Source organism: Stegostoma tigrinum, chromosome 4, assembly GCF_030684315.1.
Source record: "Stegostoma tigrinum isolate sSteTig4 chromosome 4, sSteTig4.hap1, whole genome shotgun sequence".
Lineage (NCBI taxonomy): Eukaryota > Metazoa > Chordata > Chondrichthyes > Orectolobiformes > Stegostomatidae > Stegostoma > Stegostoma tigrinum.
In genome coordinates, this window is record NC_081357.1 from 8661501 (window position 1) to 8684249 (window position 22749).

At 49.8% G+C, this 22749-nt stretch overlaps 1 protein-coding gene across 5 annotated transcripts in view; it reads right to left on the bottom strand.

Annotated features, from left to right (window-relative positions):
• LOC125452346 (sushi domain-containing protein 4) overlaps positions 1-22749 on the bottom strand; it is a 218145-nt gene that overhangs the window by 15547 nt on the left and 179849 nt on the right. The window contains exon 1 of one of the 5 annotated variants that reach the window (XM_059645146.1): positions 12564-12675. The exons of 2 other annotated variants lie outside the window; for them this stretch is intronic. Coding sequence is in view for 1 of the 3 variants with exons in the window: in XM_059645151.1 (XP_059501134.1) it covers positions 21584-21687 (104 nt within the window). In the remaining 2 variants the exon portion in view is untranslated. 2 more of the 5 variants (XM_059645148.1, XM_059645151.1) reach the window with 2 other exon arrangements.

Sequence of the window (22749 nt, forward strand, 5' to 3'; positions counted from 1 at the left end):
TTAGGCAGGCAGGGACAGGCTGGGCTGGTTTTGGGATGCAGTGGGGGAAGGGGAGATTTTGAAGCTGGTGAAGTCCACATTGATACCATTGGGCTGCAGGGTTCCCAGGCGGAATATGAGTTGCTGTTCCTGCAACCTTCGGGTGGCATCATTGTGGCACTGCAGGAGGCCCATGATGGACATGTCATCTAAAGAATGGAAGGGGGAGTGGAAATGGTTTGCGACTGGGAGGTGCAGTTGTTTGTTGCGAACCGAGTGGAGGTGTTCTGCAAAGCAGTCCCCGAGCCTCCGCTTGGTTTCTCTGATGTAGAGGAAGCCACACCGGGTACAGTGGATGCAGTATACCACATTGGCAGATGTGCAGGTGAACCTCTGCTTAATGTGGAAAGTCATCTTGGGGCCTGGGATGGGGTTAGGGAGGAGGTTTGGGGGCAAGTGTAGCACTTCCTGTGGTTGCAGGGGAAGGTGCCGGGTGTGGTGGGGTTGGAGGGCAGTGTGGAGCGAACAAGGGAGTCACGGAGAGAGTGGTCTCTCCGGAAAGCAGACAGGGGTGGGGATGGAAAAATGTCTTGGGTGGTGGGGTGGGATTGTAAATGGCGGAAGCGTCGGAGGATGATGCGTTCTATCCGGAGTTTGGTGGGGTGGTATTGAGGACTAGGGGGATTCTCTTAGGGCGGTTGTGGCAGGGACGGGATGTGAGGGATGTGTTGCGGGAAATGCGGGAGACATTGCCGAGTGCGTTCTCGGCCACTGCAGGGGGCATGCTGCGGTCCTTGAAGAACGCAGCCATTTGGGATATGCAGGAGTGGAATGCCTCATCGTGGGAGCAGATGCGGTGGAGGCGAAGGAATTGGGAATAGGGGATGGAATTTTTGCAGGCTGGTGGGTGGGAGGAGGTGTATTCTAGGTAGCTGTGGGAGTCGGTGGGCTTGAAATGGACATCAGTTACAAGCTGGTTGCTTGAGATGGAGACTGAGAGGTCCAGGAAGGTGAGGGATGTGTTGGAGATGGCCCATGTGAACTTGAGGTTGGGGTAAAAGGTGTTGGTGAAGTGGATGAACTGTTCAAGCTCCTCTTGGGAGCAAGAGGCGGCGCCGATACAGTCATCAATGTACCGGAGGAAGAGGTGGTGTTTGGGGCCTGTGTAGGTGCGGAAGAGGGTCTGTTCCACATAACCTACAAAGAAGCAGGCCTAGCTTGGGCCCATGCGGGCACCTATAGTCACCCCGTTTGTCTGTAGGAAGTGGGAGGAATCAAAAGAGAAGCTGTTGAGGGTGAGGACGAGTTTGGCCAGGCGGGCGAGGGTGTCGGTGGAGGGGGATTGGTCGGGCCTGCGGGACAGGAAGAAGCAGAGGACCTTCAGGCCACCTGCATGGGGAATGCAGGTGTATACGGACTGGACGTCCATGGTGAAAATGAGGTGTTGGGGGCCAGGGAATTGGAAGCTCTGGAGGAGGTGGAGGACGTGGGTGGTGTCATGGACATAGATAGGGAATTCCTGGACCAAAGGGGAGAAAATGGAGTTGAGATAGGTGGAGATACGTTTGGTGGGGCAGGAGCAGGCCGAGACAGTGGGTCGACCAGGCCCTGGTCAAATCCAAAATTCACAAACCTGACAGCCCTGCTCGACCCATTGTCTCCGCATTACTATCTCGGAAATATGTTTTATCGAAGGACCAGATTTAATGACTGAAACTATTATTGTTTTATTGTGGCTGAGATGTGCTGATAAATTGTGTCAATGTGTGATTTGAAGCTTTTGTAAAATTCAGTTGCCAAGAAAAACTGTCTTAATTCTGCACAACTTAAGCTAAAGTTTGTTTTAAAGATTTCTGACAAAATTACAGCAAAAATCAGTGAAAATGCATGATTGTTCACAGCGAGATCTGTTATAATTTTGATGCTTTCTCTATTTGCATGTCAATTCAATGCACATATTTTAATCAAATGGACCCTCAGGACTTCAGTTAAATACAGAGACTAATTCCTGGGTTGGCAGGACTGACATATGAAGAGAGACTCAATCAGTTGGGACTGTATTCACTGGAGCTCAGAAGAATAAGGGGGGAATCTCTCAGAAACCTATAAAATTCCAACAAGGAATCCTTGAAAGTTGCCACCCAGGTTGACAGGGCTGTTAAGAAGGCATACAGTGTTTTAGCTTTTATTAAAAGAGGGATGGAGTTCCGGAACCAAGAGGTTATGCTGCAGCTGTACAAAACTCTGGTGCGGCCGCACTTGGAGTATTGTGTACAGTTCTGGTCACCGCATTATAAGAAGGATGTGGAAGCTTTGGAAAGGGTGCAGAGGAGATTTACTAGGATGTTGCCTGATATGGAGGGAAAGTCTTATGAGGAAAGGCTGAGGGACTTGAGGCTGTTTTCGTTAGAGAGAAGAAGGTTGAGAGGTGACTTAATTGAGACATATAAGATAATCAGAGAGTTAGGTAGGGTGGATAGGGAGAGCCTTTTTCCTAGGATGGTGACAGCGAGCACGAGGGGGCATTGCTTTAAATTGAGGGGTGAAAGATATAGGACAGATGTCACAGGTAGTTTCTTTACTCAGAGAGTAGTAAGGGAATGGAACGCTTTACCTGCAACGGTAGTAGATTCGCCAACTTTAGGTACATTTAAGTCATCATTGGACAAGCATATGGACTTACATGGAATAGTGTAGGTTGGATGGGCTTGAGATCGGTATGACAGGTCGGCACAACATCGAGGGCCAAAGGGCCTGTACTGTGCTGTAATGTTCTATAAGGCTAAACAGGCTGGATTCCAATGACAGGGGAGCACAGAACCAGGGGTCACAGTCCAAGGATATGGGGTTGGCCATTTAGGACTGAGATGAGAAGCGATTTCTCTACCCCAGGGGGTGGGGAACTGAGAATTCTCTGCCACAGAAAGTGTTTGAAGACAAAACATCTTCAAGAAGGACTCAGATGTAGTTCTAAAGGCTGAAAGGATCAGAAGGATATGGGGGAAAGAGGGAACAGGGGAATCAGCTGTAATCCTATCGAATGGCAGAGCCTATAAAAAGCTGAATGGCCTACTTTCCTGCTATTTTCTAAAGCTGAGCACTCAGGGGCAGAGATTTAATGTGATTAGTAAAAAGATCCAAGGATCTTGCGACATGAGAATTTTTTTAAATGGCAGGTGAAGGGCATTTGAAATACACTGCCTGAAAGTGTGGAGTCAATAATGTTTTAAACAGGAGCTGAATAAATACTTGGAGGGAAGACAGTTTCAGGACTAATAGGGAAAAGCTGTCAGAGGAATTGGATAGTGATAATGGGAACTGCAGATGCTGGGGAATCCGAGATAATAAAATATGAGGCTGGATGAACACAGCAGGCCAAGCAGCATCTCAGGAGCACAAAAGCTGATGTTTCGGGCCTAGACCCTTCATGAGAGAGGGGGATGGGGAGAGGGTTCTGGAATAAATAGGGAGAGAGGGGGAGGCGGACCGAAGATGGAGAGAAAAGAAGATAGGTGGAGCGGAGAGTATAGGTGGGGAGGTAGGGAGGGGATAGGTCAGTCCAGGGAAGACGGACAGGTCAAGGAGGTGGGATGAGGTTAGTAGGTAGGAGATGGAGGTGCGGCTTGGGGTGGGAGAAAGGGATGGGTGAGAGGAAGAACAGGTTAGGGAGGCAGGGACAGGCTGGGCTGGTTTTGGGATGCAGTGGGGGGAGGGGAGATTTTGAAGCTTGTGAAGTCCACATTGATACCATTGGGCTGCAGGGTTCCCAAGCGGAATATGAGTTGCTGTTCCTGCAACCTACGGGTGGCATCATTGTGGCACTGCAGGATGCCCAGGATGGACATGTCGTGTAAGGAATGGGACGGGGAGTTGAAATGGTTCGCGACTGGGAGGTGCAGTTGGCCCCAAACCCCACCTCTTCCTCCGGTACATTGATGACTGTATCAGCGCCGCCTCTTGCTCCCAAGAGGAGCTCGAACAGTTCATCCACTTCACCAACACCTCCCACCTCAACCTCAAGTTCACCTGGACCATCTCCAACACATCCCTCACCTACCTGGACCTCTCTGTCTCCATCTCAGGCCACTGGCTCGAAACTGATGTCCATTTCAAGCCCACTGACTCCCACAGCTACCTAGAATACACCTCCTCCCACCCACCCTCCTGCAAAAATTCCATCCCCTATTCCCAATTCCTTCGCCTCCGCCACATCTGCTCCCAGGATGAGGCATTCCACTCCTGCACATCCCAAATGGCTGCGTTCTTCAAGGACCACAACATCCCCCCTGCAGTGGCCGAGAACACACTCGGCCACGTCTCCCGCATTTCCCGCAACACATCCCTCGCACCCCGTCCCTGCCACAACCGCCCTAAGAGAATCCCCCTCGTTCTCACACACCACCCCACCAACCTCCGGATACAACGCATCATCCTCCGACACTTCCGCCATCTACAATCCGACCCCACCACCCAAGACATTTTTCCATCCCCACCCTAGTCTGCCTTCTGGAGAGACCACTCTCTCCGTGACCCCCTTGTTCGCTCCACACTGCCCTCCAACCCCACCACACCCGGCACCTTCCCCTGCAACCGCAGGAAGTGCTACACTTGCCCCCACACCTCCTCCCTCACCCCCATCCCAGGCCCCAAGATGACTTTCCATATTAAGCAGATGTTCACCTGCACATCTGCCAATGTGGTATACTGTATCCATTGTACCCGGTGTGGCTTCCTCTACATTGGGGAAACCAAGCGGAGGCTAGGGGACCGCTTTGCAGAACACCTCCGCTCAGTTCGCAATAAACAACTGCACCTCCCAGTCGCGAACCATTTTAACTCCCCCTCCCATTCCTCAGACGACACGTCCATCATGGGCCTCCTGCAGTGCCACAATGATGTTAACCGAAGGTTGCGGGAACAGCAACTCATATTCCGCCTGGGAACCCTGCAGCCCAATGGTATCAATGTGGATTTCACAAGCTTCAAAATCTCCCCTTCCCCAACTGCATCCCAAAACTAGCCCAGCTCGTCCCCGCCTTCCTAACCTGTTCTTCCTCTCACCCATCACTTCCTCCCACCTCAAGCTGTACCTCCATTTCCCACCTACTAACGTCATCCGGCCTCCTTGACCTGTCCATCCTCCCCGGACTGACCTATCCGCTCCCCACCTATACTCTCCTCTCCATCTTCGGTCTGCCTCCCCCTCTCTCCCTATTTATTTCAGAATCCTCTCCCCATCCCCCTCTCTGATGAAGGGTCTAGGCCTGAAACGTCAGCTTTCGTGCTCCTGAGATGCTGCTTGGCCTGCTGTTTTCGTCCAGCCCCACACTTTGTTATCTTAGATGAATTGGATAATTGATTTAATGAGCTAACTCTGGTGTGCAGGATCTAACGGTGCTGTATCATTCTGGTTGTTGTGGAGTGTATCTGGCAGAATGGGAGAAAGTGCACCTCATACTCATTCGCCTGTTCTTTTCAAGCAATTGTTACGTATGTAAACATCCACCCTCTCCAGGTCAGAATTCCCAGCAGTGCCTGCCGAATCAAACATTTATATAACTATTTTATACAGATTCCAGCACACAGCTCTCTCAGCAAACACCCTCCAGTCACCTCATCTCAATGGCCAGCAATCTCACCACTGACTCATAAAATTGTGGGCTCAAGTCTGCGTCCGGGAGTCTGTGATTCCAACTGACATTGCAGAGCAGGTTCGAGAGGATGCAGGGATGATGGGAACGGCAGATGCTGGAGAATCCGCTTTTTTTTTTGTGGGGGGGGGGGGGGGCGCGTCCTACCACTGGAGTTGAACATGGGCCCTGAAGAGGGTTTTCCTGATAGGGTACTGCTTATCTTAATCTTACTAATGTAAGAAACTGGAGTGGAAACTGAAGTATTGAAGAAAATTATCAGCCATTTAATTGCACAAACCAGCCGACACAAACGTTATCTTCCTCATCTACCTCGGGACAGGGAGAGTATCTACATTCACAACAGAGGAGTTTGTTTCTGTAGAATGTCAGGGTTCAAGTGATCCCAGATTAAGATGGAGTCTGAGACTGTAAACCCTTCAGGTCACATGCCATGAGAAATGTTTCTTATAGGTGCGCTGACAGGAAAGTCAGGTGTTTGAACACAACTGCCGCTTTTCAACATGGAGAGCAGGAAATGCAGGCTACATCTGTTCAAAAGAAATAAAGAATCTCAGAGCACTGTGGGACATCAGTGAGGGTCACCGTGTGAGGGGAGTGTTAGGGCAGTGAGGGTCCCTGTGTGAGGGGAGTGTTAGGGCAGTGAGGGTCCCAGTGTGAGGGGAGTGTTAGGGCAGTGAGGGTCCCTGTGTGAGGGGAGTGTTAGGGCAGTGAGGGTCCCAGTGGGAGGGGAGTGTTAGGGCAGTGAGGGTCCCAGTGTGAGGGGAGTGTTAGGGCAGTGAGGGTCCCAGTGTGAGGGGAGTGTTAGGGCAGTGAGGGTCCCTGTGTGAGGGGAGTGTTAGGGCAGTGAGGGTCCCAGTGTGAGGGGAGTGTTAGGGCAGTGAGGGTCCCAGTGTGAGGGGAGTGTTAGGGCAGTGAGGGTCCCTGTGTGAGGGGAGTGTTAGGGCAGTGAGGGTCCCAGTGTGAGGGGAGTGTTAGGGCAGTGAGGGCCCCAGTGTGATGGGAGTGTTAGAGCAGTGAGGGTCCCAGTGTGAGGGGAGTGTTAGGGCAGTGAGGGTCCCAGTGTGAGGGGAGTGTTAGGGCAGTGAGGGTCCCAGTGTGAGGGGAGTGTTAGGGCAGTGAGGGTCCCAGTGTGAGGGGAGTGTTAGGGCAGTGAGGGTCCCTGTGTGAGGGGAGTGTTAGGGCAGTGAGGGTCCCAGTGTGAGGGGAGTGTTAGGGCAGTGAGGGTCCCAGTGTGAGGGGAGTGTTAGGGCAGTGAGGGTCCCAGTGTGAGGGGAGTGTTAGGGCAGTGAGGGTCCCAGTGTGAGGGGAGTGTTAGGGCAGTGAGGGTCCCAGTGTGAGGGGAGTGTTAGGGCAGTGAGGGTCCCAGTGTGAGGGGAGTGTTAGAGCTGTGATCTGGTCATTGTGAATGTTTGGTGTTTGCTGTACCCATCAGTGTTTCTCAGTGGATGTTATCATCTCCATGGGGCTGTAGGGAGTGAATTGCTTCCTGTTTCGTGATCTTTCTGATGTCACTAATCCCTAAGAATCTTTCCTCTGTGCTTTTGATGTTTTCCTGTTTGTATTCACTCATTGCTCACCTCATATTTATTTGCTTTTGTTGCGACATGTCCTCCTACACCATTCTCCTCTCAGTCCAGGAGTGGAGTTTCTATTTTAAATTGTTCTCACAGGCTGTCAGCTCAAATAAAATGAACCTATTGTTCTCAGAGCACACCTTCATCTGCTGACACCGTCTGTAATGAGGAGTGAAACACTTTGCCAAAAATAGCTGCATCAATCATTCATGTACTTTCCTGTAAGAGCGCACCAAAGTGGAAAAATGATTTCTCCAATTTCTTCCTCAATTTGGACCCAAGCTCCCGGGTCAATGACGTAGCCAGTGGCTGCCTATTTAATTACTTTGTAAAACGTGACACAGAGGGCATGACCATTCACCGTTAGCCATCCCAGTGATATAAACCAACGGGTTGACTGATGCCCTTTCGGGAGGGAAATCTGCCATGTTTGGTCTCCACATGACTCTAGACCCATTGCAATGTGCTCTTTACTGGCCTCTGGGCAACAGGGATCAGTCAATACACCCACTTCCTGAAAATGGATAAGAATATTCCAAATCACATCCCAGCCTTAATGGGGACAGAGCTAGAGAGTCGTTGAGATGTACAGCATGACAGACCCTTCGGTCCAAGTCATCCATCCTGACCAGATATCCTAAGTTAAAATCTATCCCTGTTTGCCAGCATTTGGCCCATATCCTTCTAAACCCTTCCTATTCATATACCCATCCAGATGCCTTTTAAATGTTGTAATTGTACCAGCCTCCACCACCTCCTCTGGAACAAAAACAAAAGTTGCTGGAAAAGCTCAGCAGACCCGGCAGCATCTGTGGAGGAGAAAACAGAGTTAATGTTAACGACCCTCAGTAGGGTTACCGGACCCGAAACGTTAACTCTGTTTTTCTCCTCCACAGATGCTGCCAGACCTGCTGCTGAGCTTTACCAGCAACTTCTGTTTTTGTTCCTGATTTACAGCATCCGCAGTTCTTTCGGTTTTTACCACTTCCTCTGGCATGCATGTCCCACCTCCTACATGAAAACATTGCCCCTTAGGTCACTTTTAAATCTTTGCCCTCTCACCATAAACTTACTCCCTCTCATTTTGGACTCCCACACTCTGCATAAGTCCAACATGATTTTATAAACCTCTATAAGGTCACCCCATAGCCTCCAACGCTCCAGGGAGCCTCTCTCTACGGATCAGACCCTCCGACCCTGGCAACATCCTTGTAAATCTTTTCTGAACCCTTTCAAGTTTCACAACATCCTTCCTAAAGTAAGAAGACCAGAATCAAATGCTTCTTTCCTCTCTGTTCCTGGATCAAAATCAAAACGTCAAACAGAACCGGGGCCGTTTATATATCATTCAAACTGCAGCGATTCAAAGAGGCAGCCACACACCACCTTCTCAAGTTGGGGAGATCGAGTCCTACTGAGAATGTTTTGGGGTTCACCTTTCTCTGGCTGGTGTCCCTGGTACCCGGTGCGGCTTCCTCTACATTGGGGAAACCAAGCGGAGGCTTGGGGACCGCTTTGCAGAACACCTCCGCTCAGTTCGCAAAAAACAACTGCACCTCCCAGTCGCAAACCATTTCCACTCCCCCTCCCATTCTCTAGATGACATGTCCATCATGAGCCTCCTGCACTGCCACAATGATGCCACCCGAAGGTTGCAGGAACAGCAACTCATATTCCGCCTGGGAACCCTGCAGCCATATGGTATCAATGTGGACTTCACCAGTTTCAAAATCTCCCCTTCCCCTACTGCATCCCTAAACCAGCCTAGTTCGTCCCCTCCCCCCACTGCACCACACAACCAGCCCAGCTCTTCCCCCCCACCCACTGCATCCCAAAACCAGTCCAACCTGTCTCTGCCTCCCTAACCGGTTCTTCCTCTCACCCATCCCTTCCTCCCACCCCAAGCCGCACCCCCCGCTACCTACTAACCTCATCCCACCTCCTTGACCTGTCCGTCTTCCCTGGACTGACCTATCCCCTCCCTACCTCCCCACCTACACTCTCTCCACCTATCTTCTTTACTCTCCATCTTCGGTCCGCCTCCCCCTCTCTCCCTATTTATTCCAGTTCCCTCCCCCCATCCCCCTCTCTGATGAAGGGTCTAGGCCCGAAACGTCAGCTTTTGTGCTCCTAAGATGCTGCTTGGCCTGCTGTGTTCATCCAGCCTCACATTTTATTATCTTGGAATCTCCAGCATCTGCAGTTCCCATTATCTCTGGCTGGTGTCTGACGGTTTGTGAAGTAAATCTTTATTTATATGCAATCAATGTTCTACCTTCCAGCAAAGAACAAGGTGTGTGTTTCTGTTCCTGCCTCTTTATCTCTGCATCATCACTGACAAAACTTTCTCTGTACGTGCTCAATAGTTAACCCTCTCCTCTGCACCCTCCAGCAATGCCCACAGCCTGTAAATGAATATCACTGCCACTAGAGGTCAGCCGTGTTCCACTGGAGGGAAATGAGTGACTGGGAGACTATCAGAACTGCATTGTGCTGGGTGCTCCACACGAGACAGTCAGCTTCCTAACATTAAAAACATACTCCACGCTAAACCAAGACCCTGAGTGGAGCTGTCAGCATCTCAACTGACTGCCTTTGAATCGGATTTTGACTTGTCTCTCTTCCGCTCTGTTCATCTGAATGTTTCGTCCCTACTGCCCTACCTTACCGGCTGGGCTGTGCACATTGTTGAGATGCTTGAGGGGAGAACTGTACTCTCCTGCATCGTGCCACACCTTGTGTACGCTGGTCTTTGAAGTATGTGGGAACGTGTGGAGCTGGCACAAAGCTGACAGGAATGATGGGAGTATAGACTAAAGGTGAAAAGAAGACTGGGTTCCTCACCTTGAGAGACGCATAACACTGCACATTACAGAACCTTTAGGACATAAGCCCCTGATTGTCCACTTTAAATTGTATCTGCAAATCCCTCCATTACTATACTTTGTTGTTGATTACCATTTTAACAAAGCACAAATGAGTCAGCTTTGCTCATTTCTTGTAATAATTCAAAAACAGAAGTTGCTGGAAAAGCTCAGCAGGTCTGGCAGCATCTGTGAAGGAGAAAACAGAGTTAATGTTCCAGTTCTGAGGAAGGGTCACCAGACCAGAAACATTAGCTGTTTTCTCCTTCACAGATGCTGCCAGACCTGCTGAGCTTTTCCAGCAACTTTGTTTTTGTTCCTGATTTTTCTTTCAGTTTTTATCTTGTAATAAATCACTGGGTTTGATCATTCATGCACCACTTGTACAAGCCTCTAACAAAACCCCTGCTGATCACTCCCGGGCAGACGGACTGTTCATTCTGCAGTCTGACCATTCAGACAATAACCACTGATCCTGCACAACACAGAAAGGAAACTCTCAGGTTACTGAAGCAAGAGGGAAGCATATAGAGGGTGAAGACACTGCAGGGAGGGGGGAGGGGGCTAAAGAATAAATTCAAGAAAGCATGTAATAATACTGTCTTGGCTGGTGTCATTTTGGGATTTCAAACTCAGTAATTGTATGTCAACAGCTGAATAAACATTTACACAGAGCAGCTAGAATGTAACAATGGGATATTGACAGGGAGTGAGATCAGGCTGACAGGGAGTGAGATCAGGCTGACAGGGAGTGAGATCAGGCTGAGATCAGGCTGAAAGGGAGTGAGATCAGGCTGGCAGGGAGTGAGATCAGGTTGACAGGGAGTGAGATCAGACTGAGATCAGGCTGACAGGGAGTGAGATCAGACTGAGATCAGGCTGAAAGGGAGTGAGATCAGGCTGGCAGGGAGTGAGATCAGGCTGACAGGGAGTGAGATCAGACTGAGATCAGGCTGACAGGGAGTGAGATCAGACTGACAGGGAGTGAGGCAGACTGACAGGGAGTGAGATCAGGCTGACAGGGAGTGAGACAGACTGAGATCAGGATGACAGGGAGTGAGATCAGACTGAGATGAGGTTGACAGGGAGTGAGATCAGACTGACAGGGAGTGAGATCAGGCTGACAGGGAGTGAGATCAGACTGACAGGGAGTGAGATCAGACTGAGATCAGGCTGAAAGGGAGTGAGATCAGGCTGGCAGGGAGTGAGATCAGGTTGACAGGGAGTGAGATCAGACTGAGATCAGGCTGACAGGGAGTGAGATCAGACTGAGATCAGGCTGACAGAGAGTGAGATCAGGCTGACAGGGAGTGAGATCAGACTGAGATCAGGCTGACAGCGAGTGAGATCAGATTGACAGGGAGTGAGATCAGACTGACAGGGAGTGAGACAGACTGAGATCAGACTGACAGGGACTGAGATCAGACTGACAGGGAGTGAGATCAGACTGAGGTCAGGCTGACAGCGAGTGAGATCAGACTGACAGGGAGTGAGATCAGACTGACAGGGAGTGAGACAGACTGAGATCAGACTGACAGGGAGTGAGATCAGACTGACAGGGAGTGAGATCAGACTGAGATCAGACTGACAGGGAGTGAGATCAGACTGAGATCAGGCTGACAGGGAGTGAGATCAGACTGAGATCAGACTGACAGGGAGTGAGATCAGACTGAGATCAGGCTGACAGGGAGTGAGATCAGACTGAGATCAGACTGACAGGGAGTGAGATCAGATCGAGTCCACGTTTAAAGTAATCGAGTCCAGGAAATGACACTATCCGAAAGGTAAATGGAAATAGCTGGAGAAACACGGCACGTTTGGCAGCATCAGGAGGGAGAAAGCAGAGTTAATGTTTTGACGGTGACTGGTCCCGAAGCATTAACAAAGTTTTCTCTCCGTGTTTCTGACCAGGACCTGCTGAGTTTCTCCGGCTCGTTTCATCACCGCTTCCCCGTTCGTGGTTTTCTTTCAGTTAGCACTAACCGAGTCCGGAACGGGATCTGCCCCTCAATTTGAACCAGATCCCTCTCTCACTCTGTCTCTGTTCATCTCTCTGTCCGCCTCTCCCTCTCTCTCACTGTCTCTCTCTCTCCCCTCTCTCTGTCTCTCTGTCTCTGTCTCTCTCTCTGTCTCTCTCTCTGCCTGTCTCTGTCTCTCTCCGTCTCTGCCTCTCTCTGTCTCTGTCTCTCTCACTCTGTCTCTGTCTTTCTCTCTCTGTGTCTCTCTACCTGACTGTCTGTCTCTCTCTCTCTCTGTCTCTCTCTCTCTCTGTCTTTCTCTCTCTCTGTCTCTCTACCTGACTATCTCTCTCTGTCTCTCTCTCTCTCTCTGTCTTTCTCTCTCTCTGTCTCTCTACCTGACTGTCTCTCTCTGTCTCTCTCTCTCTCTCTCTGTCTCTCTCTCTCTCTCTGTCTCTGGGGAAAATGAAATGGTAAGGAACTGAGGTGCCCGACCTGATTCACTGTGAAATAAAGACACGGTGTTTTCCTCACCCTTCCTGTGAGCTCCGGTTTCCAGCTCCAGGGTCTGGGCTGCTGCTTCCTGCCCTCACTCCAGCGACTGGTCAAGGGAGCCAGCGTGGGGCCCACTGTTAGAGACCCTCCTACAGGCACAGAGACCCTCCTACAGGCACAGTCGGTCCCTCCCACAGTCCATCCCTCCCACAGACAGCCACTCCCACAACCAGATTCCCTACCACTGTACAGGGTCACTCCCTCCTAGTCAGAGTGCCTCCCACAGCCATTCCCTTGTACATTAGAGCTATCCCACAAGAAGACTCCCTTGTACAGTCAGAGTTACTCTACAGTGAGACATCCTCCCACAGACTGCCCATACTACAGTCAGAGACCTTTCTACACTCAATGCTTTTTTCTTAGTCAAGAGGACCATTTGCCGCCTGAGGGCCTCTCACAGTCTTACAGGGATTAGGTAGGGGACGGAGTTTGAGCGGGACGCTCTTTGGACATTTGGTGCAGAGAAGATGGGCCGAATGGCCTCTTTCCATACTGTGGAGTTTCTACCTACAAAAATACAACCTTTTACACAGGCAGAGAGCACCTCCCTCACAAAGTCAAAAAGGCACAACTTTCTCTTTTGAACAGTTTGATAGTGACGCTCAGTACAGAGACCACCCACATGCACAGAGCCAGAGCCCCACCCACACAGACTGAGCCAGAGCCCCACCCACAGACAGAGACCACCCACACACACAGAGCCAGAGCCCCACCCACACAGTCTGAGCCCTGCCCACAGACGGAGCCCCTCCCATGCAGACTGAGCCCTGCCCACAGACAGAGCCCCACCCACACACACTGAGCCAGAGCCCCACCCACAGACAGAGCCCCTCCCACACAGACTGAGCCCCTCCCACAGACTGAGCCCTGCCCACAGACAGAGCCCCTCCCACACAGACAGAGCCCCTCCCACAGACGGAGCCCCACCCACACACACTGAGCCAGAGCCCCACCCACAGACAGAGCCCTTCCTACACAGACTGAGCCCCTCCCACACAGACTGAGCCCTCCCCACACACAGAGCCCTGCCCACACACAGAGCCCCACCCACACACAGCCCCAACCACACAGAGCCCCTCCCACACAGACAAAGCCCCTCCCACAATCACAGAGCCCTTCCCTCACAGACCAGCCCTCCCACACAGACAGAGCCCTCCCCACACACAGAGCCCTTCCCTCACAGACCAGCCCTCCCACACAGACAGAGCCCTCCTACACAGGAAAAGCCCCTCCTACACAGGAAAAGCCCCCCCACCCAGACAGAGTCCCCCACACAGAGACCCCCACTGAGCCCCTTCCCAACAGATCCCCTCCCACAGAGCCCCCTGACACACACAGAGCCCCCCCCACACAGACAGAGCCCCTCCCACACACATAGAGCCCCTCCCACACGCAGAACCCTCCCCACACAGACAGAGCCTGAACCACACCGACAGAGCCCCTCCCACACAGACAGAGCCTGAACCACACCGACAGAGCCCCTCCCACACAGACAGAGCCTGAACCACACCGACAGAGCCCCTCCCACACAGACAGAGCCTGAACCACACCGACAGAGCCCCTCCCACACAGACAGAGCCTGAACCACACCGACAGAGCCCCTCCCACACAGACACAGGAATTTATGAATGAGGTTTAGGATGAGACCATTTGGCCCCTCAAGTCTGTTCTGCTCTTCTGGGGGTCACAGCCGAATTGATATTGACCTCCTCTCGAGTCCCCTCTCTGTACTCGACAATTTGTCATAATTAAGGACTAGAACCAAACCTAGCCTTAAAAATACTCACTACCCACCCTCCTGTTTTCTGGGGAAATGAATTCCGTAACAAAACAATCCCCAGAGAAAATTGTTCTCAACAACATTGTGTAAGTGCATCACTTTTAATACCACTTGGACAACTAAGGTTTTGGAATATTGTGGGAGAAGGAAGTCTATTTTCACCGCTATTACTGAAAAGAAAACCACCCCATTGAGTTCATGGAGAAAAATACTTGTTTTTCTGAAGAAATGGTGTAAAACTAATGGGTATGCCACGGGGATCAGCCCTGGCGTCACAAATATTCAGAAGAGATCGATAACTTGGATGAGGAAAGTGAATGCACTCTCTCCCATTTCACAGTAGACACAAAAATAGGTTGGAAAGCAAGTGGTGGGTGTCAGAGAGAGTCTATTAGGGGATAGAGACACGTGAACTGAAAACTCCAAATCCCTGGCAGATGGAACTTAATGTGGGGGAAATGTGAGGTCAAGCATCTTGGCTGGTAGAAGGTAAGCAGAATATTATTTAAATGGAGAAAGACTGCAGAAAGCTGCACAACTAAAAGATTTGAGAATCCTTGCCCATGAGTCACAAAAAGCAAGCAAATGAAATACCTGCCACTCTTCCAAAGGAAGGTGTGTCAAAGACTATGGAGGTTTTGCTAAACCTATACAAGGCATTGGACAGACCAGAACTGTGAACAGTTCTAATCCTCTTATCTAAGGGAAAGATGTGCTGACGTTGGATACAGTCCAGGGAGTGTTCCCAAAATTGATCATGGGCATGGGGGAGCTGCTTATGAAGGTATGTCGAGTAGATTAGAGTTCTGGGGAAGGGTCACTGGACCCGAAGCATTACCTCTGACTTTTTGCTTCACTGATGCTGCCAGGCCTGCTGAGTTTTCCAGAAACTTCTGTTCTTGCTCTTGAGTAGATCAGGCCTGCACTTGTTGGAATATGGGGGATTGAGAGGCGGCCCTGCTGAAACCCACCCCGTTAACAGGAGATTGACAGGCTAGGTGCTGGACAAGTTGTTTCCCTTATGTCAGAGTCTACAATCAGGGGCATAATTTCAGGAATAGAGAGGAATTTCTTCTCTCAGAGGGGAGTGAATCTGTGGAATTCTTTACCATTCAGGCTGGGCCATTAAGTACATCCTAGGCTGAGGCAGACAGATTTTTAAACAGAGAGGGAATCCAGGGTCATAAGGAAAAGGCAGGGCGACATTCTGATGGGCAAGGCTCTGGGTTCAGCTCATAAGAACCAGGAGCAGGAGTAGGCCATCCGGCCCCTTGAGCCCGCTCCACCATTCACTAAGATTGTGGCTGATCTTTTTGTGGACTCAGCTCCACTTACCCGCCCTCTCGCCATAATCCTTAATTCCTTTACTGTTCAAAAATTTATCTAGCCCTGTCTTAGAAACAATCAATGAGGAAGCCTCAGCTGCTTCACTGGGCAGGGGATTCCACAGATTCATAGCCCTTTGGGTGAAGAGGTTCCTCCTTGGCTCAGTCCAACATCTGCTCCCCCTTATTTTGAGGCTATGCCCCCTAGTTCCAGTTTCGCTCACCAGTGGAAACAATCTCCCTGTTTCTACCTTATCTATTCCCTTCATAATGTGATGTGTTTCTGTAAGAAGGCACTCTCATTCTTCTAAATTGCAAAAGTACAGTCCCAGTCTGTTCAGTCTCTCCTCATGAGACAACTCTCTCAACTCCCGAATCAACCTAGTGAATCTCCTCTGCACCCGCTTCAGTGTCATTACATCCTTTCTCAAGTAAGGAGGCCAAAACTGGTGTGGCCTCACCAGCTCCCAATACAGCTACAACATAAACTCCCTGCTTTTAAACTCAATTCCTCTAGCAATGGAGGACAAAATTCCATTAGCCTCCTTAATTACCTGTTGTACCTGCAAACCAACTTTCTATGATTCATGCACAAGCACACCCAGGTCCCTCTGCACAACAGCATGCTGCAATATTTCACCATTTAAATAATAGTCCTTTTTGCAGTTATTCCTATTAGAAGGGATGACCTCACATTTACCAACACTGTACTCCATCTGCCAGACCTTCACTCGCTCACTCAATCTGTGCCCCTCTGCACACTTTGACCTCCCACTCATCTTAGTGTCATCTGCAAACTTTGACACGCTCCACTTGGTTCCCAATCCTGATGTAAATTATAAACAGTGGAGGTCCCAACACTGATCCCTGACACACAGCACAAACCATTGATCTCCGAACAGAAAAACACCCACTGATCCTCACTCTGCTTCCTAGTAGCTAATCAATCTGCGATATCCATGCTAATACATTCCCCATAATACTGCGCACCTTTATATTATAGAGCAGGCTTTTGCTCTTCACAAACTGGTGGGGAGATTTTAATTTTGTAAAAGCCCGTCCCAACACTTGCTCAAAAGAATGCTGAAGCAATTTTATTCCTTTTGAAAAGGACAGCTGAGATAATGGGATGGACTGTGGAAAATAGCTGATTGCAGAACAGGTTGAGGGGCGAAGATCTTGAGGATTACACCTGGATCTCTGTGGAGACTTTGACCGAATATAAACCAACAAAGAAAGTGAATTCCAGAAAGTATGTGAGATGTACAGCCAGAATGTCTAGAATCTCTGGAAGCAGCCTTAAAAGACATAACTAGAAATTGAGGAAGTTAAGCGAATAATTTTGACGGCCACATGCAGGCTTTAGAGTGGACAGCACGTGCGAGACACTGAGGGAGGTAATTCTGTGAACTAAATTTACAGATTTGGCCCTGGCCATTTGTACAAACTCACATGGAAGGCTGGAAGGCTACGAGTGGCACCTGGGATAGCTGCTAACTGCGGCGTGACCCAACCATCTAAAGTTATTTAGTTCCACCAGCCCCATCAAGCCAAGAAAGTGGAGAGATGTCAGGAAGCTAAACAGCCATAGTTAAAGAGGATCTTCTCCTGGGCGTTGCAGGGAAGGGTGGAAATGATGCTTGAAAGCCTAAATGCTTTCAGAGGTGGGAGCACTTTGTCAGATGGCTGGACATAGCAGGGTTACAGGGTCCACAGTGCAGAGGCCAGACAGACCTTACATTAAACTAAGCTGTGACTCTGATTCCATCAGTGAAACAGTGCTGTGGGTGCACCCTCCCTGGGAGGCACAGAGAATTCCCATTGCGGGGAAAAGTATCTCTTTATTCTTTAATGAGGCAAGAAAACCTGTGGCAGTACTGCCAGATAACAAGAGCTCTTCACAAAACACCAAATTTAAAGGTTTAGGTAGGTGCTAATTGCCGGGGGTATGTACCTGTATCCTAGAGCTGCTGAGGTGCAGTGTGGTAGTGTCCCAGCTCCTGGGCCAGGAGACCCTGATTCAAGTGCTCACTGCCCCAGATGGCTGTTGTAACATGCTTGAACAGGTTGATGAGAAAGTCCTTGACCTGGATCAGGTACAGCTGGAGTGTGACCTAGAACATGCATGACAGGCGTTGTCCAGGGGATACCCACAGGTACAGTTGACTTATCCCTGAGGAATGATTTCGCATGACTGAAGGGCACAGCTTCTCCAAAGGCAAGGAATAGCCAAGGGAAATCAAGGAGAGAAAGCAGTTACAGGAAAAGATTTCAGAGACACTTCCTTCATGTATAAAAAAAGTGGCTAAACAGGGTCAGCCATCCAAGGTCACGTTAGAGCCACAGGATATAACATTCCTGGGGGATCGGAGGCTGAGGGGTGAGCTTATAGAGGTTTATAAAATCATAGGGGGCGTGAACAGGGTGAATAGACAAGGCCTTCTCCTTGGGGTGGCTGGGTCCAAAACTGGAGGGTATAGGTTTAAGGTGAGAGGGGAGAGATTTCAAAGGGACCTAAAGGATAATATTTTCATGCAGAGGGTGGTGTGTGTATGGAATGAGCTGCCAGAGGAAGTGGTGGAGGCTGGAACAATTACAACATTTAAGAGGGATCTGGAAGGGTACATATAAAGGAAGGGCTTGGGGGGATACGGGCCAAATGCTGGCAAGTGGGGCTAAATCAGCTCAGGATTGTTGGTCAGCACAGACAGGTCGGGCCGAAGGGTATGTTTCCATGTCGTCTATCTCTATAACTCTCTGACTCAATTCAGGACAAACCCTTCAATCTTTGTAAAACTTTTCTCAACACTTTCATTTGTTCCCAGTCAAGGAGCCATTTGCGTCGAGGTGGCCCAGACAAACTGGGGACATGTTGACCTCCTCAGTTTGAATATCCAAGTTTTGGAGGTTCAGAGTGTACAATGCAGTGACATCGGCAGTGCCCTGAGGGTATAGCTCTGACAGGGTGTCTGTGTGTGCTTCCTCCATCAGTCAGCTGGCACTGCTCTGGCTCCCTGTTAGGAGAGGGCATCTGGAGTAAGTGCCAGGTTTCCCTGTTCGCCAGTCCCCATGCCACGGCCACTGGCTGGGCTGATGGGGTGTGGAGCGGTAGACCCTGAGGACCTGGGCAAGGCTCCCTCTGGCACACAGCAACCTCTCCAGGGAGGCAGCCAGGCTGGTCACTGGATCAATGTAGCTGGATCTTCATTGTGCAGCTCGATTGCTATGGTATAGTGGATCACCACTGTGTGGTGGATCACTATTGTGTAGCAGATCTCCATTCTGCAGTGGATCACCATTGTGTAGTGGAACACCATTGTGTATCTGGATCTTGCTGAACTTATTAACGGTGATCTTGCCTGGCACACACCCTGTGCAATGTAACCTGTATGCCTCTGTCTAAGGCTTTTTGATCTGTATGACCTTGCTTACTATGATTTGCCTGTACTGATCACAAACAAAGCTTTTCACTGTACTTTGGTACACGTGACAATCAATCAGTCTTCATGATGTAGTGGGTCTCCATTATGTAGCTGCATTGCTGCAGCTTCAGGGCGAAGGGAGCCCATTGTGTCCCTCACATACTGGTCTGTCGCTCGCTTTCCTCCTTGTGTATATGGACAAAGCCCCTGGTTTGCACCATCACAGAGTCCCCTCCTGCCTGGCACTGAACTGGTGCCCAGTCTCCGGCCATCCTCCAAGTGCCAGCAGGCTGGGCTGTTTCTTCCTCATCCAGTAACAGAACTGTCGCTGTGCACATGTACTCCCACATCCTCCAACACTGGTGTTCCACTGGGAGTGTGGGTTAATGTGGGGGTATTAGGGGCCTGGAGGCTGGGAGATGGGCACAAGAGTCTGAGGTTTGGACGGCTGGGGGTGGGGGCTACAGGAGGGAGTCTTACTGGTGCCTCCTCTGGGGCCTCAGAGGCTGAGGCAGAGGCTCCTGGGTGAGCCAGCCATTTCTCCGCAGAGATGGTGGGATCGCTGGTGATATGTGAAAGAAAACGATGTTGTCACGAATTCACTGACAGCAGGGGCTCCTGGGAGAGCCGCAACGGGATAAAGACTAGGATTGGTGGGCTATGGGCATCTCGCTATCTCTGTTGATCCCAGATTGTTCCTGCGGGGGACAGGACCCCCTCCTCATGGGGTGCGGGATGGGGGTTGGCAGTGGTTGAAGACTGGAATGTCAGTCTCCCCTCCTTTTCCACCCTATTGTGGGCTCTCTTCTCCAGGAATGAGGGTGAGGGAGGGATTGAGGGTGGTGAAAGTGCCTGGTGAACCTGGAAAAAGGTGCTGAGGTTCTGGTGGGGGTTGGTTTTAGTGCAATGGGCTAACAGGGTTAGTGCTGTGGGGGGTTGATGGGGGTTGAGCGCGAGCGAGGGGAAGGTGTTTGTGGGTAACAGTGAGAGCGGTAAAATCTGGGTCTGGGTGGAAGGTGGGTGCAGCAGGTGAGTGGCAGTGAGAAGATGGTGGCATTTACCCTGGCACAGCAGAGGAGGTCATTGACCTTGGTGTGGTACTGCTGGTCCTCCCTCTGGACTGTGGGAGCTGGCACTGCACTGGGTTGGGACCAGGCTGCCAGGATCTGGTGTTGTGGCTTCCTCTGCTGGTCGTCCAGGAATAGGACTCCGCTCCTCAGCACCAGACCCTTGTGGGAGAATCACAGCACCACCTTCCCTTTCTCCAATCTGTTCCCACTCTGTCCTTAACCAAACGGACCATGACCAGGATGCTCTCCAAGACCTGTTTAAAGCTGGAGTGGGTACAGGGGAATGTTAGTCTCAGGGCAGAGATCCACCAAATGGCACACTGTTCCCAGACTGGGGTGTGGTAAAACGTGGGGCTAGAATCGCACACCACAGGGGGAAGGGTAGATAGTTCTTGGGGTGCATTTTGTCAGATGCGGTGAGAAATTGCAATAGGCCTCCTTCCAAATGTCTCGCTTCAACTCGGAATTTGTGTAAGATTCAGCTGTTTGCGTGTTTTCACTGAGGAAGGTGCAAGAGATTTCCCAAACTTTGAGATCTAAGTGGCTAGGGAGCATGAAGAGTTGAAGAAGATGAGCATTCGTAAGAAAGTTGAGAAATTAATGAGGCTAGAAGTTGATAAGTTCCTGGGAACTGATAGACTACGTCCCAGAGCGTAGAAGGACGTGGCTGTTAACAGAGTCAATTCATTGACTAGAACGAGGGGCATAGCCTCAAAATAAAGGGGCAGCAGATTTAGGATTGAGCTGAGGGAAAACTTCCGCATCAAAAGTCTGTGGAATTCCAGGTGAAACAGTTAAATGTTTTTAAGGCAAAGGTAGAGTTTTGAACACTAAAGGAATTAAGGGTTATGGTGAGCAGGTGGGTAAGTGGAGCTGAGTCCACGAAAGGATCAGCCATGATCCTAATGAATGGTGGAACAGGCTCGAGGGGCCAGATGGCCTACTCCCGCTCCTCGTTCTTATTGTATCAGTGATAATGGGAACTGCAGATGCTGGAGATTCCAAGATAATAAAATGTGAGGCTGGATGAACACAGCAGGCCCAGCAGCATCTCAGGAGCACAAAAGCACAAAAGGCCCGAAACGTCAGCTTTTGTGCTCCTGAGATGCTGCTGGGCCTGCTGTGTTCATCCAGCCTCACATTTTATTATCCTCGTTCTTATGTTCGTTTTCGAACATTGGACTGATTTCAGTAAATTGGAAGCTAACAAATGTCACTTCACAGTTTGGAAAAGGAGCAAGTGCAAACACAGGGACCTGCAGATGTACCAGCCTTCCATCAGTACGAGAGAAAATGTTAGAATGGATAATAAAAAAAAGTGATAAATTAATACTTGGGTGAAAATGAACTAACTGAGCACCAGGAACCTGGATTTAGAAATGGGAGGTCGTGTTTAACAAACCTGTTGGAGATTTTGAAGAAGATGCTTGGAAAATTGAGGAAGAGGAGTTGCTGGATGTAGTGTCCTTGTATTAGGAGGTGGCGTACCATGGTGTTCTTTAAGAACTAGCAAAGAGGCAGAAAAACAGAGCCAGAATAAATAGGTCATTCTCGCCCCGGCGAGCTGTAATTACTGGGGGACTGTTAGGATCAGTAATTAGGCCCTACCTTTTCACAAACATATCAATGGTTTGGAGGTGGGGGCTACATTTATGGAAGATACCAAGCTAAGCAGAAATGTATATTGTGAAGAACAGGAAAAATGCCAAGAAGAATATTTGGACAGGTTTAGTGGTTGGATGAGAAAATGGCAGATGGAATATAATGGGGGAAAATGTGAGGTTATCCCTTTGTATAGGGAAAGCTGATGTGCAGAGCATTTCTTAAGCATAAGGTGTTGCCAAGTGTGGATGCAGAAATGGATCCAGGTATCCTTGTTAATAAGTGGGCGAAGGCGAATGTGCAGCAAATTATTAATGGAATGCTCACCTTTATGGCAAAAGGATCTGAGTACAGGAGTAGTGACATTTTACTTCAATTCAATGGGAGTTTGGTAAGGCTGCACCTGGAGAACAGTGTGGAGGTTTGGTCCCCTTATCTCAGGAAAGCTATCATTACCATACAAAGATTGTAATGAACATTCACCAGGCTCATTCCTGGGATGGTGGACTTTCCTACAAAGGCAGACTGAGCAAACTCTATTCTCTATAGAAGTGAAGTGATCTCATTGGAACTAACAAAGTACTTAAAGGGATGGACAGGGTTGATGTAGGGAAGATTGTTCTGTGGTTGGGGATTCTAGGACCAGAGTCACAATTTCAAACTGGGGTAGGTTAGGGGTCATCCTTTAGGATTTTGAGATCTTCACTATCATTATTTTTATCATTGTGGTTTTGCAGCTGTGAACCGAGAGCTGGAGGCGACCTTTGGACTGTGAGCAGCAGCTTGCTTTAAAAGTAAAGAGGAGAACAAACTGTTATTTGTTTGTGGGGCCAGGCCTGGAAGTTAACTGCAGGTTGGTTCTTGTTGGAATAAAGCTCTAGGCGTTTCAGTTCCAGAGAAGCATTTCTCTCAAACACAAGGCAGATATTTGACAGTTAACTGACACCGCACCGGGAGGTTAGTACC